This window comes from Callionymus lyra, chromosome 7 (assembly GCF_982586985.1).
Source record: "Callionymus lyra chromosome 7, fCalLyr1.hap1.1, whole genome shotgun sequence".
NCBI lineage: Eukaryota > Metazoa > Chordata > Actinopteri > Syngnathiformes > Callionymidae > Callionymus > Callionymus lyra.
This window is the reverse complement of record NC_141824.1, coordinates 6,705,939-6,726,385: the sequence shown is the minus strand read 5'-3', so window position 1 is coordinate 6,726,385 and position 20,447 is coordinate 6,705,939. Positions and strand designations below refer to the sequence as shown.

General features: G+C 38.4%; 1 protein-coding gene and 1 non-coding gene across 2 annotated transcripts; both read left to right on the top strand.

The window, feature by feature from the left end:
- Nucleotides 1-4,701: 4,701 nt before the first annotated feature.
- On the top strand, nt 4,702-8,656 carry LOC148074940 (class I histocompatibility antigen, F10 alpha chain-like). Its single transcript, XM_087795084.1, has 7 exons — nt 4,702-4,962; nt 6,468-6,746; nt 6,943-7,233; nt 7,392-7,493; nt 7,647-7,664; nt 7,797-7,853; nt 7,943-8,656. Exons 1-6 carry the CDS (start codon nt 4,707-4,709, stop codon nt 7,850-7,852), a joined length of 1,002 nt encoding a protein of 333 aa, XP_087651210.1. The 5' UTR covers nt 4,702-4,706; the 3' UTR covers nt 7,853; nt 7,943-8,656.
- Nucleotides 8,657-9,914: 1,258 nt separating this feature from the next.
- On the top strand, nt 9,915-10,127 carry LOC148074939 (small nucleolar RNA U3). Its single transcript, XR_015711924.1, has one exon. It is a non-coding gene; the product is annotated as a small nucleolar RNA U3 (small nucleolar RNA).
- The last annotated feature ends 10,320 nt before the right edge of the window (nt 10,128-20,447 follow it).

The window sequence follows — 20,447 nt, the reverse complement described above, 5'->3', positions numbered from 1 at the left end:
GAGCCCCTCGACACAGAAACACAATGAGATCTAACTGGCCTACACACCGGCTGGCAGAGTCTTCAGACCAGGATATTGGGAGAGACCCGCTCAAATCCCACACATCCCCAAATTAATGATAGCTACTTGGCTTACTGAAAAAGTACGTCTACTATAATCACCCATTGGCCAAGCATCCTAACTAGTTTAGGAATCTGGAAAAACGTCAGATGCCCCGTAGAGGGAACCGGTTATATTCCACCCCTACTCAGAATTCTCAAGGGTTACCAGGTCGTGTAACCGTCTCCTCTGCCTATCAATTCAACTTAAATTCTAATCAACGTTTTTTTCCTTTTTTCAACGATGCTTCTTCTTCCCGGGACACGATAATGTCGTCTACACTTAATACAACAACAAACAGCAACAGACAATGCAATACCTCAAAAACGAGCATCAGCTTTAAAAGCACTATTGAGAAATATAATCTAAATTTGTGACAGAACCAGAGACTTACGTTTATTCTTCCAGGCAACCAAAACTAATATAAAATATATATGTAATCTTTTCCTAACCAAATATAAACTTAATTTTAGATTATAGATTATAAAATCTATGTAGAAAATAAGATAAAATCTTTCTCACCTGATTCTTGAAGTAAGGTATAATGGCGCGCCTGGTTGCCTGGAGAACAATCAGCTCAGAGTTCGTCTCGGAATCGAAAAGGCCTTCAAACCATCAGTCCACGCCAAGGGTCACGTGCACCAAGTTGTTAGGGGTTTTTGTGTTCCCATGAACCGACCCCTCCCCAGCCTCGTACGTGGTGATGGAATGAAGGACAGACACATGGATGAGTTTAAGAAAAATGCTCGTTTAGTGAATTATGCAAAAGTCAGAGACAAACTTACGTGAACACGGGCGCTAGCAAGCAGAGAGATCTATCGCAGACGTCTTCGAATGCCAGAACGCAAAGATCAGACAAAATGGTGGATCTTTATAGTAGAATATTCAGGTTAACGCCTCTAGTCAAATGTGAATGTAGGATTGGTCAGTAAGTGTAAACATTTGATTCTAAGATGGCCGGTCGCACGTGATCGTAGTGGAAACTTACTGAAGGTTGTTGTTTTCAAGAATCTGTTCCCAGCGACTTGTGTCCTTCAGAGTGAATTCTCAGACAGGTGTCCAGACGTCCTGGAATCTGGGATTGTTTAATCTTTCTGTGTGTGCAAGGCTTTGTGACCTCGGCCTTTGAGTTGTGAACCTGAGTTTAGTTTAAGTGAATGCAATGCAAGAATAGGATTATTTAATATGAATTAAATATGTAAGATTATCAGTTAATCAAGTGACTATTTGAAATGTGTGTTAAATCTAGATGATTGATTACAGTAAAGTTGTCATTTCCTTACACTAGGTTTCTACATTATTTAAAAAACACACGTCGTAAAGTCAATATTAGAATAAACAAATGTCAATTAATAATATACTTTGTAAGTATTCTTCATGAAGCAGTGTCATTATTTTTCCACTAGATGGCGGTCTCTGCACTATTCTCTATTGTTTTGAACAATTTTTCTAATGAAACATCACATCATTTTTAAACTGATGGCGCCACCTACTGACCTCTAAACAACATGACACTGTTTCATTTGTCTTCATCAACACATCACTATTAAACACACAACATGAAATGTATGTTTATATCAAACACATGAACCATAAAGCTTTCAAAGTAAGTTCCTACATTATTACAAAACATGGAGTAAAGTTAATATTATAAGAAACAAATGTCATTTAATGAATAATGTTGAGTAAAATATTATTTATTTCTGTCAACTACAGTACAAAGAACAGTTTGTGGTCAACATTAGAACAGAGAGCAGAGTCAGCATTTCTTCAGTTTGTTGTAGAGCCAACCAGTTGAGGAACCAGTGATTTGTTGGAGCTTCTGGTGCCACTAAAATCAACCTCAAACCCTCGAGCCTCACTGTTCTCAAGAGGAAAGAGGAAACACTGGTGGAAAACCATAGAAAAGCCTTGGTCGGCACAATGGATGATCAAAAACCTTCATCCCAAGAGTAGGCTTGTCTGACTGAAAGAGAAGACTGTGTTCTCGTCCTGGACAAAGTGCAGAATGAGACAATATTTACACTTTTAAAATGGAAAACCAACACTCTGATCATATTCCTCCCCTCAATACTGTGAACTTACATATTAATCCAAATGAAAGTTCAACACATGCACCAAAATGTTCACATTGAGTGTTTAAACCAACCATGTGGAAATGTTTAATGTTTCATCTTGACAAAGAAACAAAAGTGAGAAGAATTATTTTCAATAAACTATCATCAAGAACAATTTCTAGTCGAAGTGTGTCAGGAAACTTGTAGATTCATAACTTTGTTGGCAGCATTACAGACTCAACACAACACGCTCAAAAGATATTCAGTCAGGGAAGAATCATTGTGGCAGATAAGGACAATCACCATGAACGGATACTGATCACATTTATTTGTGTGTAAAAACAAAACCTGATTGAAAATGTTAATTAAAATGGATTTAAAGACATTTTGATGAAGTTAAATATTGTAGCTCATCACACAACTTTATTTCTGTATGAGATTTATCAACTAAAAAAACAATCAAATATTGTATACTTTAAGTAAAAATGATATATTTTAATTCTATAATTCAACCTGAAAGTTACTTTTTTTATTTTCTCCACTGCTTATATCCCCACTTTCAACCTGCTGTTGCCTGAGACCTTTACTTTCTCTGACAGGTTTACTTTTGAGGGCCAGTTCATGCTAAGGTTTGTGGGTAAATAGTACCAAGAACAGGCAGTTTTACTTCCTGTGAGACCATACAATGTTGGAGAGATCGTAGAGCACCAAGAGCTCACTGACCAGGAGGGAACTGAAGATAGTTCAAGTGTTTTTTTAACTACAGAAAGTCTGTCCGTAAAATAATGATAAAAATGGTTCTTGAATTGATGAAAATGACTGAAAATCATTCAAATGTATTTACTGTTTGAGCTCAATGTCATGTTTGAACCACTAGAGGGAACTAGAAGCTTTTCTCGTCTCCACAAAAAACTCGTTTATTTTTTACGTTCATAGTAATATTTAAGAAAAACTTCTTTTCTGAATAAAAGAGAATAGAAAGGAAGGAAATAACGTTTATACATATAAATCATCGTATGTCAAAATAAAAAGCAATTCAATCCACTTTTATTTCTCTTCACTTTAATTTGACACTCCTGGTATTCCATAGTTCACATTCTGCGTGACTTTAAGGTTCAGAAGAACGACTCTAAGAAATAATAATAAAGTTTAAAGTGGAGTTTTTGTCACAGAAAATAGTCGTAATAACATGTTTGGTTTACTTTGACTTTCCATCTGGACGTGACGTCACACTGAATCCTCATTGGCTCAGATATTTCTTCCTGCGTCTGTTGTTTACTTTCACTTGTACTTCGTTCGTCGACCTGAAGACTTGTTGGATCCTAGTCTCCAGAAAAGAGCTGAAGATGAAGAAGGTGTTGTTTGTGCTTGTTGTGTGGATCCACAGCTCAACTGCGAGTGAGTCTCCTTCCTCCACTTTCATGTGTTCACACCTGCGTCACCTTTTATTTCTCCAAATACTCTTCACTACAACCTTCATGACCTTTTCACTCTCAGAGGAGTCAAAGTGTTTCACTGATTCACTTTTCATCTCAGAACCGTGAAGAAGTCGTACACAGAAAAGTAGATCCGAGCTCAATGTCAGGTGCTCACCTGGTGGCGCTGTTGAGTCACTTCTGTTGATTGACGGAGGAACTTGTTTGACGCTGAACAGAAAGTGACTCCAGAGTTTTGCTTCATGAGCTGATCACTTGTTTTTAAACGATGCTGCCATCAGGAGATTCATTGACTCACAAGAAGAGCTTTTACAATTTTCATTGATTTGACTTTAGTAAACAAGTCTATCATGAACTAAAATGAGGAAATAAAAACAAAGAAAGTGTCGCATTTCTTAAGTGCGCATGTTCAGACAACCTTGTAGCTCAGCTCACTTCAACATATTATCACATCTCACAGTTTATTGGAGCAACTCAGTGAAGCAGCTGCTCTGAACTTGTGTTTGGACTTAAAATATCTAAATGAAACATTTACAATCATGTTGAACAGTAATCTTCAGAAACATGTTATTTATAAACTGATATAAACTCATGTTATTTAAGTTCATCATTAACCTTAATGTCCTTCAATGATCTTTATTCTATCAATCATTCTTAGATTTGTTCCATGAACTTGGTTTTAATATTTTATTATCTATGCGTTTTTTAAAAACAATTTCAATTTAGTTGTTTGATCTTTTTCAACATTGTTGCTCCTGTTTCTTCTTAATTCATCCATTTATTCTTTTAATTCTCTTTATTCCTTATTTGTTTTATTATAAATATTTATTACATTTCAGATTGTTATTAATATTAATCGTTTTTTCTTCTTTCTTCTTCTTCTTCTTCTATAGTTGTGTCCCAGTTAGCCAGGGTTCTTGGAGAGTGAAGTGTGAAGGATGTTCTGCTGGTGTCCGTGTGTGGACGTGAACTTTGTGTCACTGCTGACTGTCCCTCTGTTCTTCACCTCTTTGTCTTTGTAGAAGATGTGATTGTTCTGCTGCATCACAACGTTGTGTCATCAGAACCAGAGAAGATCTAAACTTTGTTTTTGTGTCTCACAGTGATTCACACAATGCAGTTTTTCTACACTGCGTCTGCTGGAGTTAAAAACTTCCCAGAGTTTGTTTCTGTCACTTATGTGGACGGAGTTGAAGTGGAACACTACGACAGCAACACCAGGAGATTTGTACCCAAACAAGACTGGATGATCCAGGTCACAGCAGATGATCCTCAGTACTGGGAGAGAAACACAAATATCTTAAATAATGAACAGCAGGTCCACAAGAACAACATTGAAATAGTAAAACAGAGATTCAACCAAACTGGAGGTTTGTTGTCTTTAAAATCAATGTTTGACCTTAAACTGAATCATGTTCAACCTTTTTACATCCTGAACCATCAATCTTGTATACAGAGTAGATCAGAGGAGGAAACTGGAGTAGATCATACAAGTTCAGAGAAGAAGAGAAGATCACAGTGGAGTATTAAACAGTGGAGTAGATCACAGTGGAGTATGAAACAGTGGAGTAGACCACAGTGGAGTATTAAACAGTGGAGTAGATCACAGTGGAGTATTAAACAGTGGAGTAGACCACAGTGGAGTATTAAAGAGTGGAGTAGACCACAGTGGAGTATTAAACAGTGGAGTAGATCACAGTGGAGTATTAAACAGTGGAGTAGATCACAGTGGAGTATTAAACAGTGGAGTAAACCACAGTGGAGTATTAAAGAGTGGAGTAGACCACAGTGGAGTATTAAACAGTGGAGTAGATCACAGTGGAGTATTAAACAGTGGAGTAGATCACAGTGGAGTATTAAACAGTGGAGTAAACCACAGTGGAGTATTAAAGAGTGGAGTAGACCACAGTGGAGTATTAAACAGTGGAGTAGATCACAGTGGAGTATGAAACAGTGGAGTAGATCACAGTGGAGTATTAAACAGTGGAGTAGATCACAGTTGAGTATTAAACAGTGGAGTAGATCACAGTGGAGTATTAAACAGTGGAGTAAACCACAGTGGAGTATTAAACAGTGGAGTAGACCACAGTGGAGTATTAAACAGTGGAGTAGATCACAGTGGAGTATTAAACAGTGAAGTAGATCACATTGGAGTAGACCACAGTGGAGTATTTACAGTGGAGTAGATCACAGTGGAGTATTAAACAGTGGAGTAGATCCCAGTGGAGTATTAAACAGTGGAGTAGATCACAGTGGAGTGTTAAACAGTGGAGTAGATCACAGTGGAGTATAAAACAGTGGAGTAGATCACAGTGGAGTATTAAACAGTGGAGTAGATCACAGTGGAGTATGAAACAGTGGAGTAGATCACAGTGGAGTATGAAACAGTGGAGTAGACTACAGGGGAGTATTAAACAGTGAAGTAGATCACAGTGGAGTATGAAACAGTGGAGTAGATCACAGTGGAGTATTAAACAGTGGAGTAGACCACAGTGGCGTATTAAACAGTGGAGTAGACCACAGTGGAGTTTTAAACAGTGGAGTAGACCACAGGGGAGTATTAAACAGTGAAGTAGATCACAGTGGAGTATGAAACAGTGGAGTAGATCACAGTGGAGTATTAAACAGTGGAGTAGATCACAGTGGAGTATTAAACAGTGGAGTAGATCACAGTGGAGTATGAAACAGTGGAGTAGACCACAGTGGAGTATTAAACAGTGGAGTAGACCACAGTGGAGTATTAAACAGTGGAGTAGATCACAGTGGAGTATTAAACAGTGGAGTAGATCACAGTGGAGTATGAAACAGTGGAGTAGATCACAGTGGAGTATTAAACAGTGGAGTAGATCAGGTCTCACTCTGGTTTCTCTCTCAGGTGTTCACATCAATCAGAGGATGGGGGGTTGTGAGTGGGACGATGAGACTGGAGAGGTCAAAGGTTATGAACAGCACGGCTATGATGGAGAAGACTTCATCGTGTTTGACCTTCAGACTCTGACCTGGGTCGCTCCGAGTCCTCAGGCCGTCATCACCAAACACAAGTTGGACCAGGATGAAGGCATGAAGAAATATAGTCAGTTCTATTACACCCAGCAATGTCCAAATGAACTGAAGAAGTTTGTGAAGTTTGGGAGCAAAACCTTGATGAGAACAGGTAGTTCCATGACCTTCTTCTCCTTCTGCTCTCCTTCCTCCTTCTCTCCCTCCTGTCTCTCCTCATGTCCTCTCTCTCTCTCTCTCCTCTTATCTTCTTTTCCTCACCTCCACCCCTGTCCTCCCTCCTCCTCCTCTCCTTCATTCTCTGTCCATCCTTTGACTTTCTCTCTGAAGTGTGGTGTCTCTCCCTTCAGAGCGTCCACGAGTGTCTCTCCTCCAGAAGACAGCCAGCTCTCCGGTCACCTGCCACGCTACAGGCTTCTACCCCGACAGAGCCATGTTGTTCTGGACCAAAGACGGAGAGGAGCTGCACGAGGACGTGGAACACGGAGAGATCCTCCCCAACCCTGACGGAACCTTCCAGAACATGGTGGACCTGAAACTCCCGTCTGACGACTGGTCCAGGTACGAGTGTGTGTTTCAACTGGACTGCATTCCGGAAGACGTGGTCACCAAACTGGATCCGTCAAACATCCTGACCAACGGTAAGAGTCTTCAGAACCTTCTTGGTGTCTCCAGAGGTTTCTTTCATCCAGATGAGAGTCCAGGTGTGGTCAGCATGGATCTGCTGAATGAGGCCCCACCACGTCTCTAACACTGGTCACCTGATCATGTCTCCACTTACTTTGCTCTCCATCCACAGCCAGGACTTTCCTGACCTTGTACATCATCATGGCCGCCGTCGCTGCCTCCGCTCTGGTGCTCACAGTGGTTGGATACTTCATCTACAAGAAGAAGAAGAAAGGTGAGAGTTTGTGATTTGATCCAGATCATCTCCAGATACTGGAGAGAAAGAATAGAAGGTCAAAGAAGGTCAGCAGAGTTGAGAAGAGGTCAGAGGAACTCTTCCATGTTCATCTTCTTCAGGTGTAATTTGTCCTCTTTCTTTCCATTTCAGGCGACTCTGACTCGTCTTGTAAGTACATGATCTTGTCTCAGCTCAGATGTTGACCATGTGACAGAGTGCTAGCATGCTAGCATCAGTGTTGACACTAGTTTCATCTGCTGGTGAGAAGCACACAAGCTAACAGGGTTTGTGATCTTACAGCGGCCCCCAGCTCGGAGCTGGACCATCTGAAGGATCCGCCCGTGGACAGAGACTAAAGTCAGTGGATGATAATTGTCACTTTTCTTCAAGACTCACTTCACGCATGATTTTACAAGTTGATACATTTTTCTGTCTCCGTGTTTCAGGAGGAATCGACCAAGAAACGTCTTTTTCTTCTGAGACTCTGCAGACGTCAGAGCTGCTGATCTTTGTTCCTTCACTGGAAATGTGTTTGAAACTCACATCAGGATGTCATGTGATCTGAGCCGTTATGAAAACTACACACACACACAGATAAATGCACACACACGATTCTGTACCACACAAATACACTCACACACACAAACACTCACACACATGCTTCACTTTAACACAAATAAATGCACACACACAAACACTCACAAACATGCTTCTCTAAAACACAATAATGCACTCACTCACAATCACACACAATCACACACAAACACACACATGCTTCACCATCACACAAGGATGCACACACATGCATCTCTGACACACAAAAGTGCACTCACAAACAACTGCAAACACACACACGCATGCTTTACCAAAGCAAAAAATGCACAAACACGCACACACACAAAAAAGCAATCACACACAATGATAAACACACACACGTGCTTTACTACTACACAGAAATGCACACACATAAATACTTAAACACATGCTTCTCTGGCGCAACAAAAGCACTAACACACAATAACTAACGCACACACACAGATGTCTCTGTAGACAAAATGATACACACACGGAAAATATATACAGACAAACAGAGTCTAAAAACAGGTACTGACACACAAAATCAGGCACACATGCCCAAACACACTCACGAAAACAGTTGAACAAACCTGAAAATAGGCGCACACACAAATAAAAAGATAACAAACACATGTATTTACACATCAAGTAAACGCACAGACAGTTTTGTGTTCATGTAATAGTTTGTGTGTTTTCTTCCTGGTGTGTAGACACTAGTTAATGAAGCGTCAGTTGTGATGTCAGAGGTGAAGAATCTTGTCAAACATAGTTGAACTGCTGCTTCATTTCTTGTGTGTTTTGATCTTCAAATAAATGGACAGAAAACGTCCACATGTGTTTGGACTCCAAATGTTCAGTAAAGTCACTTGTCATTGAGGGTCAGTGGAGGCTCAGAAAGAATCCATTTGTGCAGCTGTTATGAAAGGTCAACATCTCTGACCTCTCCTTCTGTTTCCTGATCAACTCATGTCCTAAATATGACTGTATTGCTTTGATCAACTCGTCTTGTGCTGAACAGGTGCACATAAGTTGTGTCCACTTTTGTGTAGAAGAAAAATCCAGAAGAGCTTGTGCCGACAATTCACATGTAGAAACTTGATTCAAAGTTTCCTGCTGAGTCGGCTGAATGTGTTTGTGGAGGTTTGCTCTCTGACCTGCTTCTCTCAAGTCAAACTTCATCAGGTTACACAACCATGAGACGCCGATCTCACGCCACACCTGTGCCGCCATCTTAGATCCCGCCAGAGCTCAAATGTGCAACACTGACGACACATTTGGACAGGTGTGGTGAGACGCCCAGTGTGGATGTTTGACTCCGCCCCCCGAGCACCTGCACCAGTCAGGTGTGCCTCTATGAGACTTGTGTGTCACGCCCTCACTGCACTCAACTGCTTTCTGTTTGCAGCGTGGAAGAGGACACCACAACAATCCACCTAGATCGCCCCCTAGCTGTGAGTCGCTCACCTAAGTCAGAATGTTAATAATTGAAAAAACGTTTTCATTTTAACATCAAACACAACTCTTGTTCAAATGTATTTTCCCTTGTATTAAACTATATTGTTTAATGTTTACAATTGTTTGTAATGCATAATAAAATAACCTGATATAGTTGTTTTAATGTCATGGTGATCAATAATCACAGTTTAGATGAATTATGGAATTGAACGTAGTGATTTTGAATACATGTTGTGTATAAACTATGAAACTACAATTATGTTTTCTAGTCTCATCTCTTTGCAATCAAATGAATGACAGTAACATTTTAAAATTCAAAAACTATGCATCCGTCACTGTAATGGTTTGGTGTGAGGATGGAGTGTGATGTTGGTGCAGAGTTAAGTTAAGACTATACTTTCAGGGATCATTTCTATAGTTCTTAACTTAAGAAATGTGTTTGTAAAGTGTTTGGTGTCACTAACCATGATGAAGAGTTGTGATATTCCTTCCTGAGTGTGAAGCAGACAGAGAATAATGATTCACTTCATATGTTCTCTGTCATTGATGATCCTTCTTTACTTCCTTGTGCAGTATTGAGAGGAATATGATCAGAGTGGTTGTTGTGTTCAAGACAATAAACTATCAAGGAAAGCTTTATTGTAATTGTCTTTTTTAATTTTAACAAAAAGAAACAAGTATTTTCATTTTAATGTAAAGACTGAAGCTCATATGTCTTAGTCTTTGTTGAAATTGACAGACTAAACGGATCTGTCCAAGAAGCAATGAATTACACACATAAAAACACAAAAGTATCCCAAAGTAAAGGTTTATTTTTGTATTGAAAACATGTTTGTGTCCCTTGAAAGTGAAACAGCATTATTGAATTATTGTAATCAGATGCATTGTGGTCAGTCGTGTGTGAGCGATTGACTTCACTTATGTTTGCAAGGTTCCATATTAATACTAAAAACACAAAAGTCTGTAGCAAGGTACACTTTTTTTTTTGTTATATTCCATTATGTATTTTAAAAGTTGTATCATATGAAACCTAAACATTATAATGTCGTGCAAGCAATCTCTGAAATGACACTGCCACCTGCTGTCCAATGAGTCTTAGTAACTTATTCCTTATATTTAATATGATATGAATCTAGTTAGTTAGTAAAAAACCAGCTTGACTGGAGTCTGTACATGTTTATCAGTTCAAATCATTAATAATAATGACTAATAATGAAAGGTATTATTATTATAAATTGTACTTTATCAGCACATCAGATACAGACCTAAGTTCTCCTCCATCTTCATGACTCTAAATTGTTTAGGCATTAAAGTTGATCAGTTTTAGGTGAGGAAGACTTTCTTCACTCTGGCCTTCTGCGACTTCTGCAGGAAGCTGCTTTTCCAGGGGTTCCGCTGCCAGACATGGGGGTACAAGTTCCACCAGCGCTGCAGCACCGAGGTTCCTCTTATGTGTGTCAACTACGACCAGTTACAGTAAGTTGTGTCACTTGAGAAGTTCTACAAAATCTTAAATTAAGCTGTGATTTAAAGTGTTGACTCTTCACTGAGGTCATGGTCAGTTTAAGCGCGTCTAAATAATTAACAATTTAATATAAAGAAAGTATTGTTTCTAACCTGATGCATCTATAAACATGTGTGCAGTTATAGATTAATATATAAGCAGGATAACATTCAGTAAAAAACCTTCATTTAAACTTGATTTTAATAACATTTTCTTTTGTGGTTCAAGCTTATTGCTAGTTTCCAAGTTCTTCGAGCACCACCCCTTCACTCAGGAGGAAGTTTCTTCAGAAGGGACGACCCCCGTGTCCGAAGTCTGTCCTTCACTCCCCCCATCAGACTCCACAGGGTAATCCCCGCTCTCTCCCTTTCTGCGTGTTCGTCTCTGTGCTCTCTCTTATTGATGGCTTCAAACCTTTCCAGATCCATATGCCACGCCACTGTGTCCCCGTCCAAGTCCATACCCATCCCACCTAGTTTCCGGCCCAATGAGGAAGACCACCGTAACCAGTTTGGGCAGCGGGACCGCTCGTCGTCCGCACCCAACGTCCATATCAACACCATCGAGCCTGTCAACATTGATGTGAGATGCAACAGTTGTTGATATAAATGACTTGATTTTTGATGTAAGAATGTGAAACCAAGTAGTCAGAGGTTCTGCCTGCATCTGAAAAAAATGGATGAATGTTCAAATGATTTCATCCGACGTTGTATATTCTTTCCTTAAACTATTTATCTATAATAATAGTAACACAAATGTTGATTCTATACAGGATCTGATTCGTGATCAGTGCTTACCGAGGTCAGAGGGAGGTAAAGATCAACACGCAACATTTCCCAAACATCCTGTGGCTTTTTTTCCAACCATTCCGCGTCTGTGTGCTCTTAGTCTTTTGTGTGTGTGTGTGTGTGTGTGTGTGTGTGTGTGTGTGTGTGTGTGTGTGTGTGTGTGTGTGTGTGTGTGTGTGTGTGTGTGTGTGTGTGTGTGTGTGTGTGTGTGTGTGTGTGTGTGTGTGTGTGTGTGTGTGTGTGAGACCCAATAATGAACATAAATATAAATGGAATGTTGAAAAAGACAATACCATATACATTTAATTGTGTGTTGTTCGCTTTACTTGAACAACCAAATATGATAAAATGATTCATCCAACAGCTTCTACACACTCAGCTACTTGGTTAAATAAGTAACTATAATAACAATTGGTACACATGTCAATAGTCATGTTTTAGGGTGAATAAAAAAAATTAAAAAACGTTAGTAATCTTGTCATATCAGCCATATTTATGTATTTGTTTATCTAGTGTATTTCTGCAGTGCTTTTCAAATATTGCCTGTAAGCTAGTGTGTAAAATAAAATATAACTTCATTAGCAATTTAGCAACAATGTTTATGAGCCTCATTAGCTCCTCATTCATAATTCATAGTTATTAGGTTAAATAATGTTGTCAAGTGACTCATATATATATATATTTATATATATATTATATCTATATATCAGTTTAACAAGCCTGCACCTCTCAATATATTTCCCTTTTGGAGATTTACATGCAATTAAAAACTAGCTTAAACGACACTTGACTTGCATTTATTAGCAGTTTAGAAATTTTGTAACATAAACTCTTTAACTGTATTATTTTGTTAAATAAAAACAGATGGTTAGAACCATTCCAGTACAAACATGACTAAAAATAAAGCAAATATTGTCTTGTATTTTTAAATATCAATGCATTTGTAATATAATGATAGTAATGATAATAATCAAAGGTAGATGTAATTACAGTTAATGATTGCTTCAATATAAAAATATGAATTAATGGAAACGTGAAAAAACATATTTTTCTAACTATAAATGTTAAGAAGGATCAAGAGTTGCCAGTATTAGTTTCTGCCACGATTGGTCTCAGAGAATCGTCTTCACTGAACTGGTAATGTTTAAAAATAGGAAGTGGAACTGTGATAGTTGTAAGATGAATGCTCCAGTAAAGCCATGAGCAAAACCATGGACAGTTGGTGGTTAGAGGGGCCGGGTGAGTAGCAGTGATGGTGTGTCTGTCTCTTTTTGCCCTGCAGCCCCCCCGACCCACCCCGCCCGCTGCTTGAGGAAGCACCGAACACGGACCTCAAGCCCCCTCCTATACTCCTACCCCAATGACATAGTCTTTGATTTTGAGCCCGAGCCTGTTTTCCGAGGTAGTTAGGCCTCTGTGTGTTCCTGTGTTCTTCCTCTCTTCCCCCATCCTCTTCCTCCTTCACCTACACCTCCACCCCAGCACAACAGCCCCTTTACCTTGTGTCAAGTCCACTGTGTGTGTTTCCCTCTTTATGTTTTCACATGTTCTCTCTCATGGTTGTGGGATTCACTTCAATCTTACTGTTTCAAACACTGTGATGCACTTTTGTTACACACAGACTTCAAAAGAGTCGTTTTCTTCATCATTGTATGGTAAATATATGCAAATAAATGATGCTGTTTTTAAGAGATTCCTTAGATAAGTCAAGCCTTTTGATAATGAATGTAGTATTTAAAATGTCCATGTATCATTTACCAGTGTAGCTCCATTAAAAAATATTTGGCCTTATAAATAAGAATAGTCTAACTGAGCTATTTATTTATATATATATGACCTCTTTCATCGAACTGCATAAATGTGACTGCAAGTCAATAAAATAATTAGTTTTAGATTTGTAATTATTAAGGCTTTTAACTTGTATAAATCATTCTTGAAAGTATTCACAATTGAGAGTCAAAGTACGAATGAGTTTCATTCATGATGTAAAATGAAAAAATAATAAATCATAGGGTAACAAACATTATTTGCCACTGCATGACCTCTTCTGCACATTCAAACGGCAAACGCACTCTTTAAAGTCAACTTTCTTCTTCTCTCCTCTTCTGCCTTAACTCACTTTTTCAAGCTCCAAATGCTTTTTCTCTGTTTCCCCTGCTGTCCAGGTACCACCACAGGTCTGTCCGCCACTCCTCCTGCATCTCTACCCGGCTCTCTGACCAACGTCAAGGTCCCGCAGAAGTCCCCGTGTCCACAAAGAGAGCGCAAGTCGTCGTCCTCGTCTGAAGATCGCAATAAAATGGTAAGAGACCGTCTTTGTGCTTTGATGAACGTTGCTGTGGTGATGATGAAGGTGATGGTGATGTGCCGTGAAACAGAAAACTCTCGGGAGGAGGGACTCCAGCGACGACTGGGAGATATCTGAGGGCCAGATCACTCTGGGTCAGAGGATAGGATCTGGTTCATTTGGAACGGTCTTCAAGGGAAAGTGGCACGGTAAGAGTCGGTCTAAATAGTTTAGTTTAACGCTGCTAGAGTCTACAGACTAGTGTTAATGACGTTTCTTTTATAAGGGATGGATTTTTTTTTTTATTCCAATTATTAAGGTTTTATACCAATGTCAATAACTTTAATGAAATTGTTACTAATAGGATACATTTGGACCGTTACATCCTTATCCCTAATATATATATTTTAAACAAAATCAGAAAGAAAATGGCAGCAAAACCGAACGTTTGGTATCTGCCATTTATATCATTATCGTGGCGAGTGTCTTTACTAATCCCTGGTCCTTTGTAAACATGTTACAGGGAAGATAAAAACGAGCTTAAATAGTTCGACCAGACTCAATAGAGAAGTGGTGTCAAACTCAATCACACAAATCTTCCAGCAGTTGAGGTTGTGGGTCTAACAACATGTAGATTTGCTAGGGTTCCCTAGAATCCATAAAAGTATTTAAAGGTACTACAGTACATTCAAGAATCTAATGATAAGGCCTTTGTTTGCATTGAAATACAATTTGAACCAGAGACTATCAGAGCTGATTTACATTGAGGTTCTACTTCAACATGCTTTATGTTGAAACTTCATTAAGAGAAATTGTCTCTGGGCATTATGGGAAAGTGTGAATTTATTGAGGTTTTTTTTAGCCAAAATGTTTCATGATGTATAAAAGTTGTACCAGACGGGAGTCAAGAAAACGTTTTCAAATATATATATGTATATATATATATATATATTTTAAACATCTTTTTATTGATTTTCAGATATTAAGACATACATTTTGAAACACACACACAAAATAAGTAAAATAAAAGGTATAATACAAAAACAAAGAAAGATCCCACCCTCCACCCCCGTAGAAAACCACCCCGCGGTCTCAGAAAACCAAAATCAACAAAAAATCAAAATCAACTCAAAAAGGAACAATGATGCATAATAGTATACATTGATACAAACAGACAAAAACAAAAAAAAACAAAAGAAAAAACAATACTCCATACATATGGTGGTAAAAATAAAAATATAAGCCAAACTGTTCAAGTATTATGTAAGGTTCAGCTCTTTAACATGCTGCATGAAAGGAGACCAGGTTTCATGAAACTTCTCCAGACAATTTGACCGACTGTATTTTATTTTCTCTAACTGCAACATAGAGAGAAGTTCTTGAACCCAACTCTTAAATGATGGTGGCTTGTCTGACTTCCACTGCAGAAGAACAAGTCTGCTGCCATCAATGAGGAAAATGCAATTGCGTTTGCATGTGCTGTATTTACAGAGAGGTCAGGTGGAGGTCGACAAATATACACATGTGTGGAGAAGGTGTTATTGCTTTTTTACACATGCGGGAAATACATTCAAATATTCTACTCCAGAAACCTTTGAGTGATGGACAATGCCAGAACATATGACCCAAAGTAGCTGGTCTGTGAGAACATCTTAAACAATGTGGACTGACGTCTGGGTAGATTTTAGCAAGTCTCTCATTTGAATAATGCAAACGATGTAACACTTTAAATTGTATGAGACGTTGCTTTATGCAGTAAGATGACGAATGGATACACTCTAAGCTACGCTGCCAGAAACTTGCAGATCATTTAATGTTTCAATCGTGTTCCCAGGCTTAGTTTTGTCCCATGACAGAGGTTTGACATTTTGCATGATCCTATATATTTTGGAAATATTACCTTTTATGTGTGGATTTAAGGAAAGAATCTCATTGCATGTGTTGTTGGATTGCACAAGTGGAAATTTAAGATATTTATTGGCAAAACTCCTGACTTGGAGATATCTGAAGAAATTACTTTTATGAAGATTGTGTTTTTGTTGTAGATACTCAAATGTTAGAAAATGATTATTTTGAATCAAGTCTTTTAGAAATACCAGTCCACTACTGTGCCAGACCTGGAAACCAGTGTCCATCTCGGATGGGGGGAAAAGATGGTTATTCAATAAGGGAGAGAATGTACTTAAATCTTTTAAATTAAAATGTTTCCGAAATTGATTCCAAATCTTTATAGAATTTTTCACAACAGGGTTGGAGATCTGGTGCTGGCCTATTGGTAGTGTAGCACTTAGCAGAGAAATGGCATTATTATTATTTATTTCCAAATTAGCCCAAAGTGGACCTCGTTTTTCCCGCCATGCACCAACACAAAATGCAAATTTGCACACATTTGCTGCCCAGTAATAGAACATAAAGTTAGGAAGACCAAGTCCTCCCTCCAACCTTGGAATTTCCAGAAAACATTTTTTCATTCTTGGCACCGATCGGTTCCATATAAATGCAGAAATTAAACTGTCAAGTTCCTTAAAAACAGATTTGGGTAAATAATAAGGAATCATTTGAAAGAAATAGAGGAAACGGGGAAGAACAGTCATCTTTATAGTGTTCACCCTTCCTGCTAATGAGATTGGTAAGTGGCTCCACCTTAAAAGGTCATTTTTGGTTCAAACAGAGTTTTGAAGTGATTGTGGAAGAAATCTTGGTATACATGTGTCATCTTTAAACCCAAGTAGGTCCATTTGTTTGTTAACTGAAAGGGGAAGATATTATAGTCGATTGATTTTGCCAGATCATTGATTGGAAATACAGCACTTTTTGAAAAATGTAATTTGTAACCTGAAATGTGACCAAATATTTTTAATATTTCAATAACTCCAGGTATTGAAACAACTGGATTAGACAAATAGAGCAAAAGGTCATCAGCATATAGTGAACATTTATGAATTTCCTTGTTCCTCAACACTCCAAAGATTTCCTCCTCTTTCCTCAGAGCCAGAGGCTCAATAGCTAAATCAAAAAGAAAAGGTGAGACAACAACCCTGTCTTGTTCCTCTGTAAAGTTTAAAATACGTTGATGTTATTGAGTTAGTGTGTACTGCAGCCACTGGTGTGGAATAGATTATTTTGATCCAAGATATAAAGTTCCAACCAAAACCAAATTTTCCCAACACTGTAAATAAGTATTTCCACTCCACCCGATCAAATGCTTTTTCAGCGTCAAGTGAGATAACAACTTCTGGCATTTCAGTGGAATGGGAATTATATAAAATATTAAGTCAACGTCGCATGTTAAAGAAAGATTGCCTACCTGGCACAGAACAAGTCTAGTCAGGGTGGATTATTTTGGTCACTGTTTCCAGACGACGAGACAGAACTTTAGTGAACATTTTATAGTCGCAGCAGAGAAGGCTTATGGGCCGGTAAGGTAAGGTAAGGTAAGGTAAGATAAGGTAAGGTAAGGTAAGGTAAAATAAGGTAAGGTAAGGTAAGGTAAGGTAAGGTAAGGTAAGGTAAGATAAGGTAAGGTAAGGTAAAGTAAGGTAAGGTAAGGTAAGGTAAAGTAAGGTAAGGTAAGGTAAGATAAGATAAGATAAGATAAGGTAAGGTAAGGTATGGTAAGGTAAGGTAAAGTAAGGTAAGGTAAGTTAAGGTAAGGTAAGGTAAGGTAAGGTAAGGTAAGGAAAGGTAAGGAAAGGTAAGGTAAGGTAAGGTAAGGTAAGGTAAAGTAAGGTAAGGTAAGGTAAGGTAAGGTAAAGTAAGGTAAGGTAAGGTAAGGTAAGGTACGAGCCACATTCTCGCGGGTCTTTTCCTTTTTTAGGTATAACTGTAATAGTTGCCTGATTCATTTTTGGTGGTAGTTTTAAAGTTATACGTGTTTCTTCAAATAATTTACTTAAAATAGGTGAAAGTTTATTTGAAAACATTTGATAAAATTCAGTGGGGAATCCATCTGGACCAGGTGCTTTTCCGCTTTGCATTGAGTTTATAGCTAGAGTTATTTCCTCTGTTGTTATTCTGGAGTCTATAACAGATTGTTCTTGTTTATTCATTTGGGGAATTTTCATATTTTCTAAAAAGTCCTCAATCTCCAATGATGTTGCAGAAGTCTCAGAGGTATAAAGGTCACTATAAAATGTTCTGAACTGGTCATTAATAGTTTGTGGATGTACAGATGTCAAACCCTCAGCTGTATTCATTTCAGAAATGATACGATTTGCTGCCGATTGTTTGATTTGGTGACAGTAGTCGAGCCACTTTGTCACTGTGTTCATAGTAGGTTTGTTTTGTTTTCAGGAGGAGTTTCTCAATTTGGACAGTGGTTAAATGATTGTATTCGGCTTGTAATAATTGTCTTTCATTGAATAAGGACGGATTAGGCTGAGATGCACATTTTTTATCTAATTGTAATCATTTCTGCTGTATCTCATTGAGGCGTTTAGTTCTTTCTTTCTTGACATTTGCTGAAAATGAAATCATTTGTCCCCTTAGATAAGCTTTGAGTGCCTCCCAGATTGAAGTGTAGGACATCCCGGGAGTAATATTGATGTCAAGAAAGAAATCAATTTGATCCGAGAGAAAATGTTGAAAGTTTTTGCTTGACAATAAGAGCGGGTCAAGACGCCATGTGCGTTGAACTGGTGCACTGTCTGGAAATGCTATGTCCAGTTGGACTGGTGCATGATGGGAAATCACAATACTGTGGTATTGGCATTTTGTTACACACGGCAAAATTCTGTTGTCTATCAGAAAAAAGTCTATCCTCGAAAACGATTGGTGGACATGTGAAAAAAAAGAATATTGTTTGGTAGTGAGGTTTAATTTCCTCCAGGGGTCAGTAAGTGCATAAGATTGTTTAATGAGATTTACTGTATTTGCTGATTTTGATCAATTATTTTGAAGTTTAGTGGAGGATCTAACGTTGGCTCAGGTACGAGATTAAAGTCACCTCCTAAAATGATGTTATATTTGTTAGGATCTGGAATAGTTGCTATTAGTCTAGAGAAGAAGTGAGGATCAGTTAGGGCCATAAACATTAACTAGTGCCACCTCAGTTCCAGACAATCTACCCACGACTATGATATATCTTCCCTTGTTATCAGATATGAAATTGTTTAGTTGAAAACAGACTCCTTTTCTAATAAGTATGGCAGCTCCTCTTGACCTATCCCCATAATCAGAGTGATGTTCTATCATCCCCTCTTTAACTTTGAGTGTTCTTCTGGACGTAAGTGTGTCTCTTGTAAGAACATTATCTCTCCACCTAATGACTTCAGGTGTGTAAGAGCTTTGTTACGCTTAATAGTAAGTAAGTAAGTAAGTAATATTTATTTATATAGCGCTTTTCGAGACCAGGGTCACAAAGCGCTTAAACAATCAAAACAATACTCAAAAAAGTACATACTTTAAAGATCAAGATAATACTGAGAACAACACAGGAGTTCGAGAAATTCAAGGAAAAGCCTGAACAAATAGAAACGTCTTAAGATGTTTCTTAAAGGAGTCAGTAGATCCATCAAGAGCAAAGAGAGAGAAGATCGTTCCAAAGCTTAGGAGCAACAGCCTGAAAAGATTTCTCTCCTCTGGTCCTGAGTCGTGTGCGTGGAACCATCAGTAGATTCTGATACACAGACCTCAGAGCCCGAGCTGGGGTGTAAGGCTGGATCAGATCAGTGATGTAAGGAGGAGCCTGACCATGAATAGATCTGAAAGTAAGAACCAGAATTTTAAAGTTGATCCTGAAAGAAACTGGAAGCCAGTGAAGAGTTTTAAGGACCGGAGAAATGTGAGTTCTTCTACTAGAGCGGGTCAGAATTCTGGCTGCAGAGTTTTGAATCAACTGCAGGCGAGACACATCCTTCTTGTTAAGACATGAAAACAAACTGTTACAATAGTCCAGACGAGAAGAAACAAACGCATGGATTATAAGATCCAGATCATGTTCCGACAACATTTTCCTAAGTTTAGAGATTTTTCTCAGTTGAAGGAAACAGTTTCTGGTCAGTTTTCTGCAATGTTGAACAAGAGACATGTCTTTATCAAATACAACACCCAGGTTTCTCAGGCTCAGTTTGACAGACTGACCTAAGTCACCCAAGTACTGACTCAACCCTGGAACCTTATCATCAGGAGCAATCACCAGAGTTTCGGTTCACTCCTTTTACGTTCCAGCTTATAAAAGGTGTTGAACCTAAAGACAGTGGGTTGTGACTCATATTTTAACATGGGTGTAAATACACTTGTAACTGTATGGAGTAAACATAAACAAACAAAAACAACATCAACAAATAAACCTACCATAAAAGGTATCTGCACTAACACGCTCAGGAAGCTAAAGTTGGCCC